Source organism: Ischnura elegans, chromosome 12 (assembly GCF_921293095.1).
Source record: "Ischnura elegans chromosome 12, ioIscEleg1.1, whole genome shotgun sequence".
NCBI classification, from domain to species: domain Eukaryota; kingdom Metazoa; phylum Arthropoda; class Insecta; order Odonata; family Coenagrionidae; genus Ischnura; species Ischnura elegans.
Window position 1 is genome coordinate 32,380,370 of NC_060257.1, and position 18,653 is coordinate 32,399,022.

Genomic DNA, 18,653 nt, shown 5'->3' on the forward strand with positions numbered 1-18,653 from the left:
GAAGCTAATCTGTTCCAAAATACTTCATGATGTAAAACAATAGACAAGTACAAAATAGAACAAGTTACTTGTTTTACTACAGCATATTTGTTTAATTGCTCCTCAGGATTTTTCAATGGGAATTCCATTGTATGTCAATGAATTATAAAATAATGGGAAAAATAGAAGCTCCTAATATCTTGGTGCAATTTTACGATGCACATTACAAATAGCAACATGAAATATATATGCTGGCATGAAATGATTTTAATCTTAACACCAACTATAAATATTTATAATACAAATGAGCTTTTCACCTAAAATGAGTGTTATACACGAATTTTCAAATTTTTGATGTACTCTTTTTAACATTGACAAGTGTCTAAAAAAGCAAAAATTCAGCACTAAAGATCTGACTAATAAATTTCTTGAAATAGTAATTCAAAGTTCAGAAAGGACAGGAAAAGAAGCAATGGAGGATTGAGAACAAATCCTGCAAACAGTTACTCAAAGACTGAATGATCCATGCTCTCTTGTATCGTTCAAAATTTTTAAAGTATTTATTCATGCATTTATTGAATAAGTTTTCATAAAATAAATTGTGAGACACCACTTACACTGGCTCCTTGTCTGGTGTAGCCAGCTGTATAAGGCCGAAAAAAAAGCAAGCTACACCAATAGCAGCGGCAGGAATCAATGATTTTGTGTAGAGGCCAAGCCATGCAAAGTACAAGGCAACTTCATCCCCAAAGTACTCTCGGATTTCATCAAGCGGTTGAGCTTTACGCCAAGCCCCTGGGCGAGCCCATTCACGTTTTAGTCGACACCTCATTCCAGGCGGCTGGAAATCAAAATCAGAAAAAAAATTACAAATGAGTAATTGGTGTGGAGAATACATACACAAATCTTTTCCAATACTTTGAGATTAACTCATAAAAAAAGGCAGTTTCCTTTAAAATATCTTTACGACTGGACCAGTTGTGTAAGCTCAGAATGTTTCAAACTGCATAGCGAAAGGAGGTGAGACGTGCAACACCAAGGATGTGGGATAGGGAGTTGGATATCAGCTCTAGTATCGCATAAGATTATGAATGGCAGAGAAATCTCTTGATTCATTTCAGAGGAGTGTTTCAATGGATGAGCAACCGTAAATTAAGGAAATATTATCTATGTTTCTATCTTTAAATGTATTTTTCATAGCACAAATTCACAATTATTGCCACAGTTTTGCATGCAGTTGAATATAGCTGAAGGTGTTGTTATTTGTAATTTTTAGTTGCGTTCTATGTTCACTTCTTTATCACTGATGTTTTGTCCTCGTTTGTTGGCGACCAAACTATTTTATTTATGTACTCTTAGCAACAATACCTTCTTATGTGATTTCCTTTAAATGAAGCATCAATCGATCTGAGTTGAAGGCTTATTATTCTTTTACACCATAACCACTGTCTTCTAGTAGGAATATAAATTCATGTTAAACCACTAACAGAAGGGAACTGAAGATTTTGTCACACTCAAGAAGGCAGGTATCAGGCAAATGGTCAAGGTCAAATGGGAAAGGAAGGGAGTGGTGGAAGTGAAGTCTGGGGGAAGTGGAAGCAGACACATAATCATGAGTCATGTCCAAGAGCTCGCCTACATAGACAGTTTGCTGGAGTATACGGAGCAGTTGGAATACAAGTACAATGACATTATCGCCGCTAAAAAGATAAGTGATCGTGAGGAGTAAACTCTTAATTAGAGCTAGATCTAAAATAATAGACTATGTATGCGCGTAAGTAAAATATATTGTTTGATTTATGTTCATTATGAGTATTATAAGAAATATAAGTGCAAGTTGGATCTATCTGTGTTTTCCAATTATTTATGCCACCTCTCCCCATCATTAGCCTGGATAGTCACAAGTTAACTATAGAATTTTAAAGAATTCATATCCTAAAGAAAACACTATAATGAAACTCAAAAAATCTTCTCTGCGTCTCAATAAAATTCATCAAAATAAATGTAAATGAGCGGATCCTAATTATATTCCACACAGAATTCTTTGAAAAACAGCCAACTTCAATAACTGATTGAATACAGAAATGTGGTACAAATTAGAGATAAATACTTTTTCAAGTTTAGTAAAGACTTACTAAGTCTGAGGAGAGACCCCCAGCAGGTTCAGGCTTATAATCACCATCATGGAGGGGGTAAGCATCATGGTAAGTTCCATTGGCCAAGAGAGAAAATATTCCCACCTGCCATGAGAAAAAAAGCATCATGAATAAATATCATGTCATCGCTGAGAAATCATTCCTGAGGTATGACAAATAAGGTATGGGAGTTTCCTAAGATAAGATGCTACCATAATCCATATATATTTACGGTTTACATTTGAATAAGAAGATGGGGGAAATTTTATTTTTCAAATTTATTCAAATACATATAGTGGAGTTACTTTTCTTATTCCATCCATTATACCCATTGAAATAGATATACATAATCGTAGCTATGCCAAAAAATTATGTGATCCAGGATTTGGTTTTATGTGTACATATTTGTCTTTAGAGGAATGCATTCCTACCTCTGAACCAGTTTTTCTTTTTTGTAATGGATCACTTGTGTAAAACTTTTGCTCTCATCTTGAAATTTTCAGTGTAAGCATAGGATACCCAGCTCAGCATTGGACTGTATCTCAAATATTAAAATATGTAGATAATATTATTGAAATATATGATTAGCCCATCACCAAAAATGACTGATTAAGAGGGAAGTATGCATACTCTTAAGATATGTATGTACTAGGTACCTATATGTAAAACTAAATCTTGAATCACAAAATAATTTCCCAGTAGCTACAATAATATCTTTTCTCATGGGATATAAGAGATGGAATATCTATTTGGTGAAAGCATGGCAATAAATCAAGGATAGTAAATTAAGAAATGACTTCCAAAGTAAGCAGTCCTGAGATGATGATAAACAATGGTATTGGCAATATATGTATATTCCATAGAAAAAATTCAAACATGGCAGAAAAATAAGAAAAACTACAGTGAAAATTCATGAAGAGTACTACACTGGTTTGCACTAAAAATACATCAATGTGTACTAATAGAGGAGACAGAGACCAGCTGCCAAAAATATCCTTTGAGTCACACTAAGTTACTCAGGTCTCAGTATAAGGATTATGTACTCAGTGAATTACAATGCAACACTCTCCAGTCCAAAATAGTATTTTTTTTATTCCATACATATTTTGCATAGTGTTGTTGATGGTCAAATTCTTCCTGTTAAATGGAGGCTGAAGTTTGTTATTTGGAAATTCTACACGGCTTTCTATGAGTAAACCAACCAGATATTAGAAGAGAGGGAATACTGATCAAGTCCTAAAGAAATTCCACACTCCCAAACTTTGAAGCATAAACATTTTTAGCAAACAAAATAAAATTCAAGCAGCCATAGTTTTTTTGTACATCCAATCCATTATTTACGAGTGTAAACTTAAAAATAATGTCTCCTAAGCCGTTACGTTGCTGCATGAAGTGTAGGGTGCAATCCACCAATACCATCATGTTCCTTGGTTCCTGCATAATCACTCTCAAGCTGTCGACTGCTCATTGTTGGCACAGCAGCTGTTTCCATGGAGCTTCCCCTCACGACTCCATCCTGGTGTGAAATTTGGTCTGTCAGACAATTTTTGACCGGGAAAAAGATGAAAACTATCGACATTAATCACTAGTTGGTTTAAATTTACGGTGCAAAATGTATGGATCTTAAAAACGTTTATAAATGGTATCAAATGTTCCTTTCCAGCCGCACAAACATCCATTGCCAGGTAGGTGCCAAAACAGGTCACTGAGGACCACTAGAGGCAGTGCGTGGAATGTGCAGAAGAAGTTGTGCGCCACTTTGTCGAGGAAGGAGATGATTTTTTGGACTCTATCACCGAGTGATTTCCGCATATTGCTCGCCCCGAAGAAACAACAATGAAGGATGAAATTCATGACAGACGATGACGTGCAAAAGCACATCAACGCCTATCTTCGTAACGCCGATGGAAGCTTGTGTGACAACGGGATACAAAAGTTCATCGTGCGGATGAGGAAAGTCATCGAGCGCCAGGATGACTACATAGAAAAATAGCTGAAATCATGACCTTTCCAACGATGCCTCCAACAGTTCAAATAAATGTCATATGATGTGACAAAAAAAATTGGAGACCTTACTTTTAGGTTCACCCTCGTATTTCCATTGAAAAATAAAAGAAGTAACTGCTAAAGAGTTCAGAGATATATGAAATAAATTTATAGCAAAGATAATGGCAAATGCAAAAAATGTAAATGCATGAACAATACTACGCATGTCAAATATTGTATTCCGATGGTATCCCCAAAACCTCACGTACCTATGGAGTGTGTATTCAACCAATAAAATGAGCTGGCAAGATACCTAGATAGTAAGCATGAAAAAATAGCACCATACTTCGCACATAATAGGACCATACTTTGCACATAATTGCACCATACTTTGCACATAACAGCACCATACTAAAAAAAAGTCCAAATGCACAATCTCATGAGATTAAAAGCTAGCATACGAAGGGAATGCAACAAGAAAAGAAACACTATGTAGCTCACTTGTTGACGATATGTCACAAATGCTTCACTCAACATTCGAATACTGCGCTGAGCCCATGGGGATTGAGTAGGCTGCACACAATGCAAGAACATAAAAATTATATTCTAAAGAATGTTAAAAAACAATAGTTATACTGCATATGAAATGTCTCCCTAGTCCAACCATTCTCCAACCAAATTCTATCTTTAGGCATATTGAAAGGCATAGGCATATCATACCAAAATAATACTTTCATTCAAATGTAGAATATTCAGCAAGATTCGAAATGCTAAAAAGTTTGCATCCAGTATTTAAATTCTTTGCATTAAAAACTTAGGTAACATGTCATTTTGTTAGCAGGAGAACCAAAGATCTATACAGACTATTTATTGCGTTAATATTTAAGTTTCATGTAAATAAATTTAGAAAAGGCAAGAAATTTAAACACAGTCCATCTCATTACTATATGAAGGAATGGCAAGGCAGATTACTTGGTTATGACAATGTGAACCATTTTAAAAAGTCTCACGGAAAACCAGAAAAAAAATTAACGATTGGGTGGAGTAATATGTTTAAGGAATCAGGATTCAAGAGACTTTTCTTTGGCAAAAATGTGAAAAAACGAATATGCACATAATTTGTATAAATTTATTTTTCTGAAAATGGCTTAGGTTGCTTGAACAATGGAGAATATATATCTTTTGGAGCGACATGGAGAATATCATCTTACAGCCCCACAATCAGGGGTGCCGGCTTAAAAATAAAATTTTGAGGGGCCTATACCAGGTGTTTTTCCCCAGGAAATTTTATGAATAGCAGGTTTTGAAGTTTTTAAAGCATTTTAGAAGAGCCATATGATCAACATTGGAACCCTGAAAACTCCACTCTCCATAACTTGACACAGCGGGGAAATTTGACAACCCTGACATATTTTTTCCTCATCCCCCATAACGAATTTTTGAGGGGGCTCGGGCCCCCTCAGGCCCCATGGAGTCGGTGCCACTGCCCACAATATTTCCAGGTCCAACAGAAGTGATAAATTAAGAGCAATGTTGGCCCGAAAAGATAGATATGTTTGTTAATTTTTTACCATAAAGGACTTAATAAATCGATACCTCTACTGTGCAAGCACTCAATGATCGCCCACTGAATCAAATCCACTCATCTACGAGCCCAACATTACGAATCTGCTATGCTGGACATAGCCGGAGCACAAAAGTTCATCTCCAAATCTTGGAGTATGGGAGGTGAGCGTTTATGCTCCAGCTACTGCCAGCTGAGCAGATTCATAACGTTGGGCTCCTAGATGAGCGTATTTGATTAGGTGGGGGATTGTAGAGTGCACGTGCAGTGGAGGTATCGAAATGCTAGTTGTAATTTTGTTTGAGAATTTGATTTTAAAATGTAAATGGCTAGTATCCTAACACCCCTTGCTAAATGCCTTTTTAGGTAGCTTTTGTGGTTGTATATAGATGAAGATGAAAGTCGAAAATGCACCTTTTTGGCACAAATTTCTTTTACTCAAAATAGCCTTTGAATTTTGTAGTATGAGGTGAAGACACATGCCCAAATGGAAATTTTGATCAAAATCCGACACCGTAGAGGTCAATCATTTGTTGAACTGTGGCAGAATGACACATGTAAATGCAATATAGTCTAAAAGTTATAAAAATATGTTCTCACCTCACTATCCTTCTCTCCAAACGTACTCCTCCTCAAGATGTACCAAACCACTTGTGCTCTCTCTGCAGATGTGAAGAACGATTCCCTGTCGGCAGGTATGTCAAAAATCTGTTCGAGGTTGACTCGAAACTCAGTCTTGAAGTTTGGGATGTGGGTGGGGGCGTGAGTACGACGTAGAGTCAGGTTTCCTCCCCTCCTTTTCCGAACAGACTGCTGAGAATGGGAACCAAGTGGTACGTGACTACTCTCCTTCTCCATGAGGTGTGGCTTCAATGGTTTACGAAACTCCAGTATTTCGGCATACACGCACATGACCTCATACGGCACACTTATCTTCAGGAATGAGGGGATGCTGGTGGAGTGGATGGAAGGTTGACGCTCAAGCTCCAAGCCTTCTGCCTCCAGGTTCTCCTCAAAGATCTTTCTACGCCTTTTCTTCATGGAATCTGAACTTTCGTGGTGGTCGTGGTTGTGGTCGTGATATGTCAGGACAAAATCCACACGGCGCATAGTGCCACCCTCTTCCCCGGCCACCCCATTCTGAAACTCCCCGGGGGCTGTTTGGTTCCTGAAATAAAAAGCCAAAATGGTAAGGATTGCAAATTTTAATATGGTCCATCTTATAACCATATGAAGGAATGGCAAGATATATAACTTGGTTATGATAATGTGAGGGGGTGTCCATTTATTACGTGAGGTGTTTTTGGCAATTTTTGGTCACGACCTTGAAATATGTTGATTTTAAAATGAAATTTCTGAAAAGATCACCAACAAATTTCAATTTAATTTATATGCTGTTTTAGGACAGTTTCAGTTAATTAGAGTGCTATAATAAGACCATACCAGTGGAGTAGCCAGGAATTTATTTTGGAAGGGGGGGAAAATAGGTTTACAAAAGCATCCAAAAACAAGGGGAAAAGTTTTGGAAAAAAAAGAGTACTAAGTAGAGGGTTTTAAACTAACTTTAACACTTTTAATAATCGAAAAAAACTTCATTGGTCAAAGAAATATTTTGCGAATTCATGATTTTTCAATATTTTGTTTTCTTTTATGAAGAATAGTAATTGTGTTTTAATATTTCGGGGGGAGGGAGGGAGTCTAGACCCCCCTTTCACCCTTTCCTCCCTCCCTTGCTACGCCACCGGACCAAACATTGAATATTTAACATAAACGACACTTTTTTCAATGTTTCGTGGTGCAACCACTCATCAAAACTTATTTGCCTATTTGTGCCTATTTTTCTGGATAAAATGCTATATAATACAACTGCGAAATATTTTTGATACTCGCACAACATAAAATTTGATTCCAACTGGTGGGGAGGATGTCCCTTAATTACATGAAGTGATTCTGGCAATTTTTGGACTCTCCCTTACTCCTTAGTGAGTTATTGTGAGATTTGGCTCGACCCTCTCCCTCCAATCTCACAATTCAAAAATGCATATTTTTAGAATTAATGCATTAATCTATGCTTCGTTGCATTTTATTTAAAATAAAAATAAAATTTGTTAATTTATTTAAGATTAGTCAATATTAGCATTTAATAGGACTAACATCACAATTTTACATTTCTTGTGGAAAAAAATTACGTGGTGCTTGCCAGGGTCCCCCTTTATCCCCCACGTCAGCTTGGGTGAGAATCGTCTTGACTCCCTCCCCCCACTAAACGCACCACTTAATTAATGGATGCCCCCTAATCCATTGTAAAATTTCTCATGAAAAACCAGAAAAAAACGTAAGCAACCTTAAATGATGCACAACAAACATGGAAGAGATCAATTGATAAATATTGGCTGATTATTGATAAATTGCAGTTCCCAGAATAATAACACAATGAGTTTGATCTTGATCACCAATATTTTTAAGCATCAATTTTGAAAGAGATGGGGGGGGGGCACGGGGGAACGTGCCCCCCCCCCCCAGACCCTTAAAAAATATGCAAGATTTTTAACACAGTCCCATTATCATTGTGTTCGGTTTGTATTACGAGGTATCCTTGTGCCCCCCTGAACTAAATCCTGGATACAGCCTTGCTTGTGCCCCCCAGAAAGAAATCCTCCATGATGATATTAGTACTATCGCATTTACGAACCGAATCGTTTATCGTATAATATTATTTGAATTTTAGAGGAGAAAACGGGTGGCGACATTTAGAAGTGACGACAGACCACTGCTGCCGGAGCCCTAAAGTTGTAAATTTTTCGCAAAATCTGGCGGATTTCAGAAACTTCGGAAAGAGTGTCAGCACTAAGCAAAAAATGTAGTCGATTAAATAATTTCTTTTCCTTTTTGATTTTTCGATGCGAGCGAATTTACAACAAATTACCAGTTTAGACAACCCGCACACCACCGAAAAACACGAATGTTTTGGCTACGTATCCCCATGATGCACAAATGAGTGAAATCTCTGAAAGCCCAGTCGAGTTGAGCCGTCAACAAACACGTCACTACCATGTGTGTAAACAAATCTCCAAGCAATTGTTGACTTACGGTAATGGCGATGTTCCTATCAACGAATCGAGCATATTGATTTCATTTCCTTGGAATTTTTACAATTTCGTTACATCGAAAGATGCGCTGTGTACCCGAACATGATTGATCACCACAAAAAAAAAACAAATGGTTGAGTAAGCGAGCAATTTTGGCGGCTAAGAACGAAGATGTGGATGACTTAAACTTCGTAATTCAGAATCAAAATATGTATCAGAAGCAAATCACGCAATGTGAGCGTCAGCCAAACATCGGTCTAGCGTTGCGTAAGTTTGATCCAAGAACGGGGCAAGTTTACGCAAAAGACTTGCACCTGTCATTTTTTTGCAGTTAAAAACACAAATAGTACAACAACTGAAAACTTAAAATTTCGAATTTATTAACAGCTTTATAAGACCACAATGTCTAAAATGTCGTAAGTTTTAACATAAAACTTAGGAAATGAATGAAAAAATCCGCGTATACGTGCCCCGGTCCACCCTATGTAGATTGAATAAAGAAAATTTCTTTCTCACAAGCCATTGTAATAATTATTTTTTGTAATTTGTATTTATTTTTTAAAAATTCATTATAATTGGATAAAATTGTTAAAATCAGTACAGCCACTCTTGATTTATAAATGGTCTAACTAAACTGTTCATTGATTACTAGGCGGTACGAAGTTTGCCGCGTCATTTGTACTATGAAACCCATTTCCGACATCTCACTGACAGACTCACTCATACAAATTTTTGGGGGGAACGAGATCAAATATAACAAAACGTTATAAAATCGACCCCCTCTATAATTATCTGAAACCGTAGGAAAAATTGTCGATACACTAAATTTTCTTTTTTCTATCTTTGACAAGTAACTGTGCTAACTGTCTCTAAGCCTCTACTTTTTGGGGGTCATAAAATCGATGTTTCAAAAATTTCAATCGTCGAATCTACACGTAAATCGTTGGAAAACCAATGTTCAGAGCGATCGGAACACTTTTAATTTTGTTCAAATCGCACAATTTCACTATTTCGTGAATTATTATCTCAACAACGGAGAGAGATACGGTGTTGCATCTTCGAGAGTGATGTATTGTTCTACATTTTATTTTCATCCAAATATTTATAATTGATTCCCATCGAACAGAATTTTCATTACGGTTTAAGGTGTTGAAACCCATATTTTTTCAATATTGTAAGAGTAAGGGAATCAGTTTTTATGAGTGCTAGGGTTGAATGAGTCGACATAATCGATTGATGATAGAAAAAATGATTATTCCAACAACCCGGTATTAATAACATTGGTTTGGCTGATGCAATTTTGTAAATAAATGCGAAAAAGTTTTATTTTTTCACTGATTTCAATCTATTTTAGTTACGCAAAAATTAAGACACAATGGCCATTGATTGGTGATTTTATGAACCCCGTTTCAAGGGAGACTTTGAAATGTACTCTGTCGCAATCGCGAGCAATCACTCAGTCCACCGTGCTTGAAAGAAAGGGGCTATTTTTTGGGATCACCTCCATGCATTTGTGCTCTTTTGTCACAGTTGAGTACTTTCTACCATGCAATTTTCAAATCATCTGGACAAATATGTCAGAATATTCTGAAGATGAAGATTTCTGACAATAAGTTCCGTTTGCCGAAACCGAAGATTACCTACTCTCTATCTCCTGTTGCAGCCTGATAGCTTTATTTACCCATGTTAAATGAGAGTGATCCAATAAGATTTAAAGTGGAAAGATAAGGGTTAAGACTTATTGATAAGTGATACAATTACGCATGGCCATAAGCGACGCGACGTAAGGGACTGATTAGATGAGTTCACTTATGCAACACGCACTTCTCCCAAGTTCACATGGTTGCCTATTTTCACGGATACGACTCAGCCGCTTGTCATATCTTGCGTCGAATGCCTCGAGGCACGGCCGTCTTTAAACAGGCCGGAGTGACCGATGTGGCAACGTCGCTAGCCCGTCATCTAGGAGGCCTGCGGGATTGCTCTCACCTGCGACCAAGTCTGTTGTTTCGGCGTAGAATATCGGCAAAAGAAATCGTTTTGCGGCAAGGAAATCCACTAAAAAACTGCTGTTTTACTTACCTCGGCATAATCGTGCATCCATTGCTGATTGTGAAGCAGGAGCAGACAGGAATGATACAAATTAGTTATGTATAAAACAGATGATTTTATTGAAATATATAGTCACCGAATTGAAAGCAGTCACATAATTGTAGAGTGTTTTCTCTTATTGGAAGTGTGTCTAGCGACATCCAATGTTATTCCTCACTTTAGTATAATTATTTAGAAATACATTTGTCAGAGTTTTAATAAATCTTGCAAAATAATAACTGTTCGGTACATTGCACTGAAAACAGCTGTCTTCATAAATTCCTCTTAAATTATCGTCAAGGAGGATAATTTTAAGAAATATAGCCTCATACTTGGGTTCTGCTAGAGTCATCATAATGACCAATGCATGAGGACCAACACTTATTACAGACATACAATGAGAAATAAGTCCGTTTTACACGGTACACGGCATTGCGCAATCTGACGTACGTGCGAAGGCGCAATCAAAATTGCGTCGTGTAAAGCGGTGAATTGCTAGAACAGATGCGAGACGGCAAAATTGTAGCCCAATATCAGGAAATCCTGGGTAAGAAACTAGAAGATGGAGCAGAGAACCTGAGTGTAAATGACTCGATAGAGAGAAAAAGGCTTAATATAAAGAAGGCTATGGAAGAGGCTGCAAAGGAGACCATAGGAGAAAGAAAGAGAACAAGGAATGAAGAATCGTTTGATAATGAGCGCAGAAAAGCTATGGAAAGGAAGAATATGGATCGAAGAATCACCATCCAGAAAGAGACAAGACAAAATGTCGAAAGATATAAAGAAAGCAGAAGACAAGCAAATAAAATACTACGAAAAAGGAAAAAACAGTACTTAAAAGGGTATGTGGACAAGATTGAGGAACTGAACGCACAAAATGAAAGTAGAAAGTTATACTAGGCAATCAAACGGATGACAAATAAATTTCAACCAAGAACAAACGCATGTAAGGATAAGAATGGGAGGTTGGTTGGAACAGAGGAAGAAGTAATGGGAAGATGGGCCGAGTACTTTAAGAAATTGCTGAATGTCAATGAGATAGATGAGGAAGATGAGGATGGAGAAATGTTGGACATAAGGGTGGACACCAGTATTAGTAGGCCATCAATTGAGGAGGTGGAGGAGTCGTTGAAACGGCAGCGGAATGGGAGAGCTCCAGGGGAAGATCAAATTGTACCGGAGTTAATCAAGTATGGAGGAAAAAATTAACAAAGAACCTACATAGACTGATATGTGAAACATAGGAGAAAGTAGAGATGCCTGAGAAATGGAAGATTGGTTTAATTTGCCCTATATTCAAGAAGGGAGATAAATTGCAATGCAGCAACTATTGGGGAATCACATTACTAAATGTCACTTATAAGATACTTCCTTATATACTGCAGAGGAGACTTAACACGTATGCTGAAGTAATCCTTGGTGAATACCAATATGGCTTCAGGCCGAGAAGAGGAACAACCGGCCAAATCTTTGTAATGAGACATGAATTCATGGAGAAATGTTATAAGTACAACATTGACCTACATATATTTTTCATTGATTTCCAGCAAGCTTTTGATAGTGTAAATAGATGTAAAATGTTGAAGGCATTGGAGGGATTTGGAATACCAAAAAAACTAAGTTGGTAAATATGACTATGGAAGGATCTCAAGCTAAGGCCTATATCGGGGGCAAGATAGTGAAGCCTTTAAGATAACAACTGGAGTAAGAAAAGGAGATTCTCTATCAGCAGTACTATTAAATCTGTGTCTACATGAAGCCATGAAAGAACTGGGGTTACAGGGGACAATTGTGCATAAATCTACTCAGGCATGTGCCCATGCCGACGACATAGTTCTAATGGCACGGAATATGGAATCTCTGAAAGAAATATTCAAAATCTTAGAACAGAAGAGTAAGAATATAGGGCTCAGAATCAATGAGAGAAAAACGAAATACATGAAAATGTCGACCACGGAAGACAGAAGATGGACTCAAAACGTTACATTTGGGCAGTACAACTTTGAAAATGTAAAATATTTCAGCTACCTCGGTACTAATTTAAACTGTAAGAACTCAATGACAGAAGAGATCAACAAGAGGATAATGGCTGGAAATAGGGCTTACTTTGCTAATTTTAAGCTCCTGAAGTCAACTCTTCTATATAAGGAGATGAAATTCAAGATCTATAAGACACTTATCAGACCGGTCGTGACATATGGAGCAGAAACGTGGAGCATCTCCGCTGGAAACGAGCAAGCTCTGCGGATATTTGAACGGAAGATTTTGCGAAAGATATATGGTCCCGTGACAGATGGGGTAACTTGGAGGATAAGAACAAACAAGGAAATAGAAAATATTATCCGACGCGAAGACATAGTGAGATTTGTGAAGACCCAACGGCTAGCTTGGCTAGGTCATGTAAAAAGAATGAGTGAAGAAAGGATGCCTAAGAAGATTCTACGTGGAAATATGGATGGAAAGAGAAAAAGAGGAAGACTGAGGAAAAGATGGATGCAGGATGTGGAAGAAGACATAAAGGCTATGAGGATTGTCAGATGGTGGGAGCAAGTGCAGAACAGGAGAGAATGGACAGGCGTCTTGAGGGAGGCCAAAGCCCATACCGGGCTGTGGTGCCGAGGAAGTAGTAAGTAGAGACGGCAAAATAGCCCCTGTTCTAACGAAAATAGAACATGGGCTATTTGCCGTCTCGCGTCCACGCATTCTCGCATCTGTTCTAGCAATTCACCGCTTTACACGATGCAATTTTGATTGCGACTTCGCACGAACGTCAGATTGCGCAATTCCTTGTGCCGTGTAAAGTCTATGAAATAGGCATCTTCACTACCCTCATTTGAAATACATGAACATGCACATATATCAATGGTTAAGTGCTGCAATGCCTTCCTGACAGCATACCCACAAACGTAATTGAGACCCGAATATTCCTAGGCAGTGATTAATATTGGTTTGCTCATAATTTCCAGGAGGTCGAACTGATTGAGTATGAGCTCATCATCTTCCAACGCTTCAACTTACAAATAAATAACTTACCTTCGACAACAGCTAATATGATAGGTTAAAAAATGAATCTTATAACGTCATCTCCTGCAAAAATAGGGTTTAGAGGAAGAAAATTAACTTCAAACGAGTCATGCCGAGTATCTTATTCACCACGAGTCCACTGTTGTAGAATGATAAACAAATAATAAACAGGCCTCCTCCGCGTTGTTGCCAAATATCATCCCTCCGACCTGTTTAGAGACGGCCGTGCTCGAGGACGTTTTGCACGGGGCACGTCATCGCACAGGTTGGCGCTGAAAATATGTTGAAATTGCCAGAATGCGAGCTGGGCATTAGAGCAGGGGCTATTTTCTGCCTCGCATCCACACACTCTCGCATGTGTTCCAGCATTTCACGGCTTTACACGACGCATTTTTTTCATTTATTTATTTCAATTACCCCCGAAAACAGCACAATGAGGCCTTTCCATCGGGATTTTAAACAATTAGCAACATACAATCACTTACACCCATGTCCTGGAAGGGCCAGCTTATCCAGGCGGGACTCGAACTCGCGACCTTCGGTATGATAGGCGAGGACTTATCCCCGCCGCCACCGAGGCCGACAATTTTAATTGCGCCATCGAAAATACGTCAGATTGCACAATGATGTGCCCCGAGTAAATTGGCCTTTATTGTTAGCTCAGTTCACATTGCTCAATAAGGTCGTTCACTCTTCCACAAAAAATAAGAACTCGTTAAAATAATGCGCTTAATGGAAGGTGAAGATAGGGAATATTCTCACGTTCCATGCGCCCTCGTGTAAAGCCTGAATAACATAATAATTTTTTCCATCCCTTCCGAGGGACTGCTCCAGCGATCGCTTCAATGAAAGCGGAAAAATGACCGTTTCATGAAATCACATTCCGCGAAGGCTCGAGGGATGGAAATCTCATCCCTTTTTTACATCACTCGGCACTTCCCTTTTTCCGTCGCTGAAACCATCGCTGGCACCGTCCTCCAGCCAATCAGAATGTACGGCCGCTAATAATATGCTTGGCTTTTAAATGGATTACAGTTGTATATATGGAAAAAGCGATGGAAAAAGGGACTGGTGGGAATGACAATGTGATTCAGAAAATGATTTCAGAATATCGAGCGATCATTCTTTTTATCCCTGAAAACCTATAGCTTGAGCTATGATTCTGAGGAACGGGGAAAATGGTCGAGTGATTCAAGGCGAAGATGCGCGTCTTTTTTTTGGTCAAGGGATTTCGGAAAATAATTATTTCGACAATATAGCGTTCGCGTTAAAGAGATAAATGAAAGCTTTTTGTTCCGCATCGGCCTGCAATGGAGTGTGTTTGCTTTGTGCCACCATTCCAGTATAAATATACAACGTAATGAATTCAATTGATTCGGCTTTAACTTTGAGAAAATCCATTTTAAAATGAAAATATACAACCTTGGTAACTTTTCACAGGAAATTTTCTGTGAAAAGTTACCAAGGTTGTATATTTTCATTTCATACAACGTAATAGTTTGGAGAGACTTATGGAAATATAAATTACGTCAACGTCAACGGTATGCAGATTCCCAAGAAACAAAGAACTTTCTTTTTTCAATCGAAGACCATTAGCATCAGCGACTTGCCTGTACACCATGCACACGAGATAAACGGTGACGACTGTAGCGAGTGGGCAGTGATGATTTTGATATCATTACGCAACTTTCCCGCAGAGGGGTGATTTGATGCGAAAAGATACTTTGGACCACCCTAGAGTTCATTTAAAATATCTTTGCGACTGAGAGGCGGGCTCAAGTGTTTTGGGGGGTGAGGACGGAGGGCACGTGACTTACAGAAAAATTACCATAATGCGATAGGCGGAGCCTAGTCTCCGGGAGATTCCGTGGTGTTCGCTTCGCGAATGAGTTAGCTGTGTTGCCAAGTGGGAAGTGTGCTTTCAAGAGAGTCTTTCGTTTCGATTCTCTGACCGAGTGTTTTGAGGAAACATGGCAACGCCGCCCGCCCCTCTCTCTCCCCATCCCACATCCCTATTGTCGCAAGTCCCACCCTCAGAGTACCTTACTCTGAAGTCCCACCTCCTGCCGCGACGCCGTTCGAAACATTCTGAGCTTACATGACTGACCCAGTCGCAAATTTATTTGAAAACAGTCATAGTGGGCACGCCTGTGGGAACCGCAGCCAGCAGGGAAAAATTAAAGAAACAAATTAATTGAAGACCTCAGCGCAAGAATCAGATAATGACCATTTTTTTCAGAAATGAGATTTTAACAAAAAAAACCCTTCTCCTCTTTACCAGCAGATTTTTTTTCGACTTAAAGTTCCAAATAAGTTCAGTTGCCATTGTTAGAAACTTACTCAATGATTGTAAGAACCAGATATTGACCATTTTTTTCAAAACTGAGATCTAAACTAAAGCATGAAGCCCCTTCTCCCCTTTACCATCAGACATTATTTTTCAACAATAAGTTCCAAATAAGTTCCGCAGCCATTTTTGGAAACTCAAGTTCTACTCTCTGAGTCGGGGAACCATTTTTTTCATTTTCCTCGGCAATTCACCTTTAGTAATTATGTTGTTCAATTACTCATGTTTTCAATTGGTCGGCCAGACCTTGCTGATTGCATCGCCGTTGTAGCTCCTTTCTATAGATATCATTAAAAATTAAAATACCCCGTTTACCAACGTATCCTGGATGACGCGCACCCAGGTTTTGACGCCGCTAGGAAGAAGAATAGCTGCGAGAGGCACATTAGAAAATAGGCAAGCTGGGGCGACAATAATCTTCCTCGTTTAGCCATTCTATCATAAATTTGAATTTAAAAAATCACAAAAATTTCCTCTCAATTTTCATGAGTTGGTGAAGCCATTAGAGTGCATCAACTCTTCCAAGGGTAATCGAACTTTATAGGAATAAAAACTTCATGAGAGTGTAAACAACCATGTGTGAACGATTTGCAAGCTCAAGGAGCAGGAGATATGTGATGACCCGATTGGCAGGAGTTCGTGACGTCAACTCATTTGCGAAAGAGTGAGAGAGCAACTCATTTTCGCGGCGAAAGACTGTCCGTCTTTCGCCGCGAAAAACTGGAAAAGTAGGAAGAGGGATATAAAATGAAAAATTCTAGTTTTTTTTAACTCAGTAAAGCAAAAACAATGCTAACTATTCAAAATGAGTGCCGTAATCCGGGTACTCAAGCCACATTCGTCTGTTAGGAGTGACGACGTTTCGAAAGCCATTCTGTTTTCGTCCTCAGGTCGAAGGTCATCTTCATCCTGAAGACGAAAGCAAGATGGCTTTTGAAACTGTCGTCACTCTCAACAAACGAACGCGACTGGAGTAATTACGTCCAATCTATTTTTATATCTATTTATGTCCAATTCTATTTTCTCTTTTATACACTTTTCATCTCCTCTTCGTTGTATTTCATTTTCATCATCTCTTATTTGTATTTCTTTCATTGCCATCCACGTGTCTTTTCACAATTATTTCCATGAAACAGTCATATCTTTATCCATCATAAATAAAGTTGCACTTTCTTCCTCTAGAGATTGTCACCATGCTTCTATTCTCTTCCACCATTCTTAGCAATTCCTCATTGCTCACTCTCTCAATGAATTGTTCACGTATGAGGAATAGATTCAATGCAGAAATCCTTCCTCTGTCATGCATTTATAATCTTACAGTGCAATATACTAGTTAAAATTATCCATCTTTGTTCCTAACAAACAATGAATACCATGCATACATAACCTTATATGTCAGAGGTAATATTAATGTAATTGGACCCGGAAACTTTGGCACGGATTTATTTTAGACTTAACTTTCCTTGAATATAAACGTTGAGCATAACACATCGAATGTTAAACCATGACAAAGATGATGTAAGGCAGTGGTCAAGGCAGTAAGAAAGCGCGATTAGGATTAATAATATAGAACTTCACTATCGGTATTTATCATTCATTTTAACCCACACAGTTTCAACATTAATAGGAAAAGAGAAGTGCATAGTGAAACTCATACCGGGATGATATAATAATGTCTTATGATGACCATGGGGAGAGTGATGATATGTATTTATGGACGAATTTTCATAACCCGAGTCTTCCGTGACTTCAAGAAACCATCAATTATGAAATAAGAGCTGTCCCTAAGAAAAAAACATGAAGAGGAGAGGCAAACAAATCGAAAGACTCCACCCTCACTTGAACCTATGCACGCCATCGATTTTTTTAATTAATCACACGGTATCCGACGGCTCAGCACAACGGCCGAATCAATCGGAAACCTAAGTTACTCAAATAGCGTGTTCTTAACCGCCTACATGAAAACCAAATGTCAGCGAAAGAGGCGTTCCCGAAGCATAAATAATCTCGTTTCCATGATTACGTGAGAATTTTGATGATAACAATGGAGGAAGCGAAGGAAACAGTTTTATCTTACAGCAGCAGAGTATTACTTGGACCTCGGCCATAGAATGAATCTCAAAAAATACGTAGGTTTAATGCCGCACGAATTGGGACAGCATTGTAAAAGAAGTGACTGAAAGAAAACATAATATCAATGGAGACAAGGGATTCCAACAAAGCATTACGTTGAATATCATAATCAATCACTATATACGAAAACAATAATCCAGAAAGAACAATTCAGGATATTCAATGATATAAATAAATAAAATACCAACAAGAATTAGGCTCCATATTCTACCCCTAAAGGCGATGGCAGACTCATCCTTCGAAACGTTAGTACCTATTACCCATAACCACACCCGATAGGAAACCCGAAAAATATGCCTTCAAAT

General features: G+C 38.3%; 1 protein-coding gene across 4 annotated transcripts in view; it reads right to left on the reverse strand.

Moving 5' to 3' along the window:
- LOC124168843 (anoctamin-5-like) overlaps window positions 1–18,653 on the reverse strand; it is a 74,976-nt gene that overhangs the window by 22,024 nt on the left and 34,299 nt on the right. For 3 of the 4 annotated variants that reach the window (XM_046547188.1, XM_046547190.1, XM_046547189.1), the window contains exons 3-6: window positions 6,265–6,832; window positions 4,602–4,673; window positions 2,115–2,219; window positions 597–820 (exon numbers count right to left, since the gene is read on the reverse strand). In XM_046547188.1, coding sequence (XP_046403144.1) covers window positions 597–820; window positions 2,115–2,219; window positions 4,602–4,673; window positions 6,265–6,832 — 969 coding nt within the window. The remainder of the gene's footprint in view (window positions 1–596; window positions 821–2,114; window positions 2,220–4,601; window positions 4,674–6,264; window positions 6,833–18,653) is intronic. The other variant, XM_046547191.1, reaches the window with a different exon arrangement.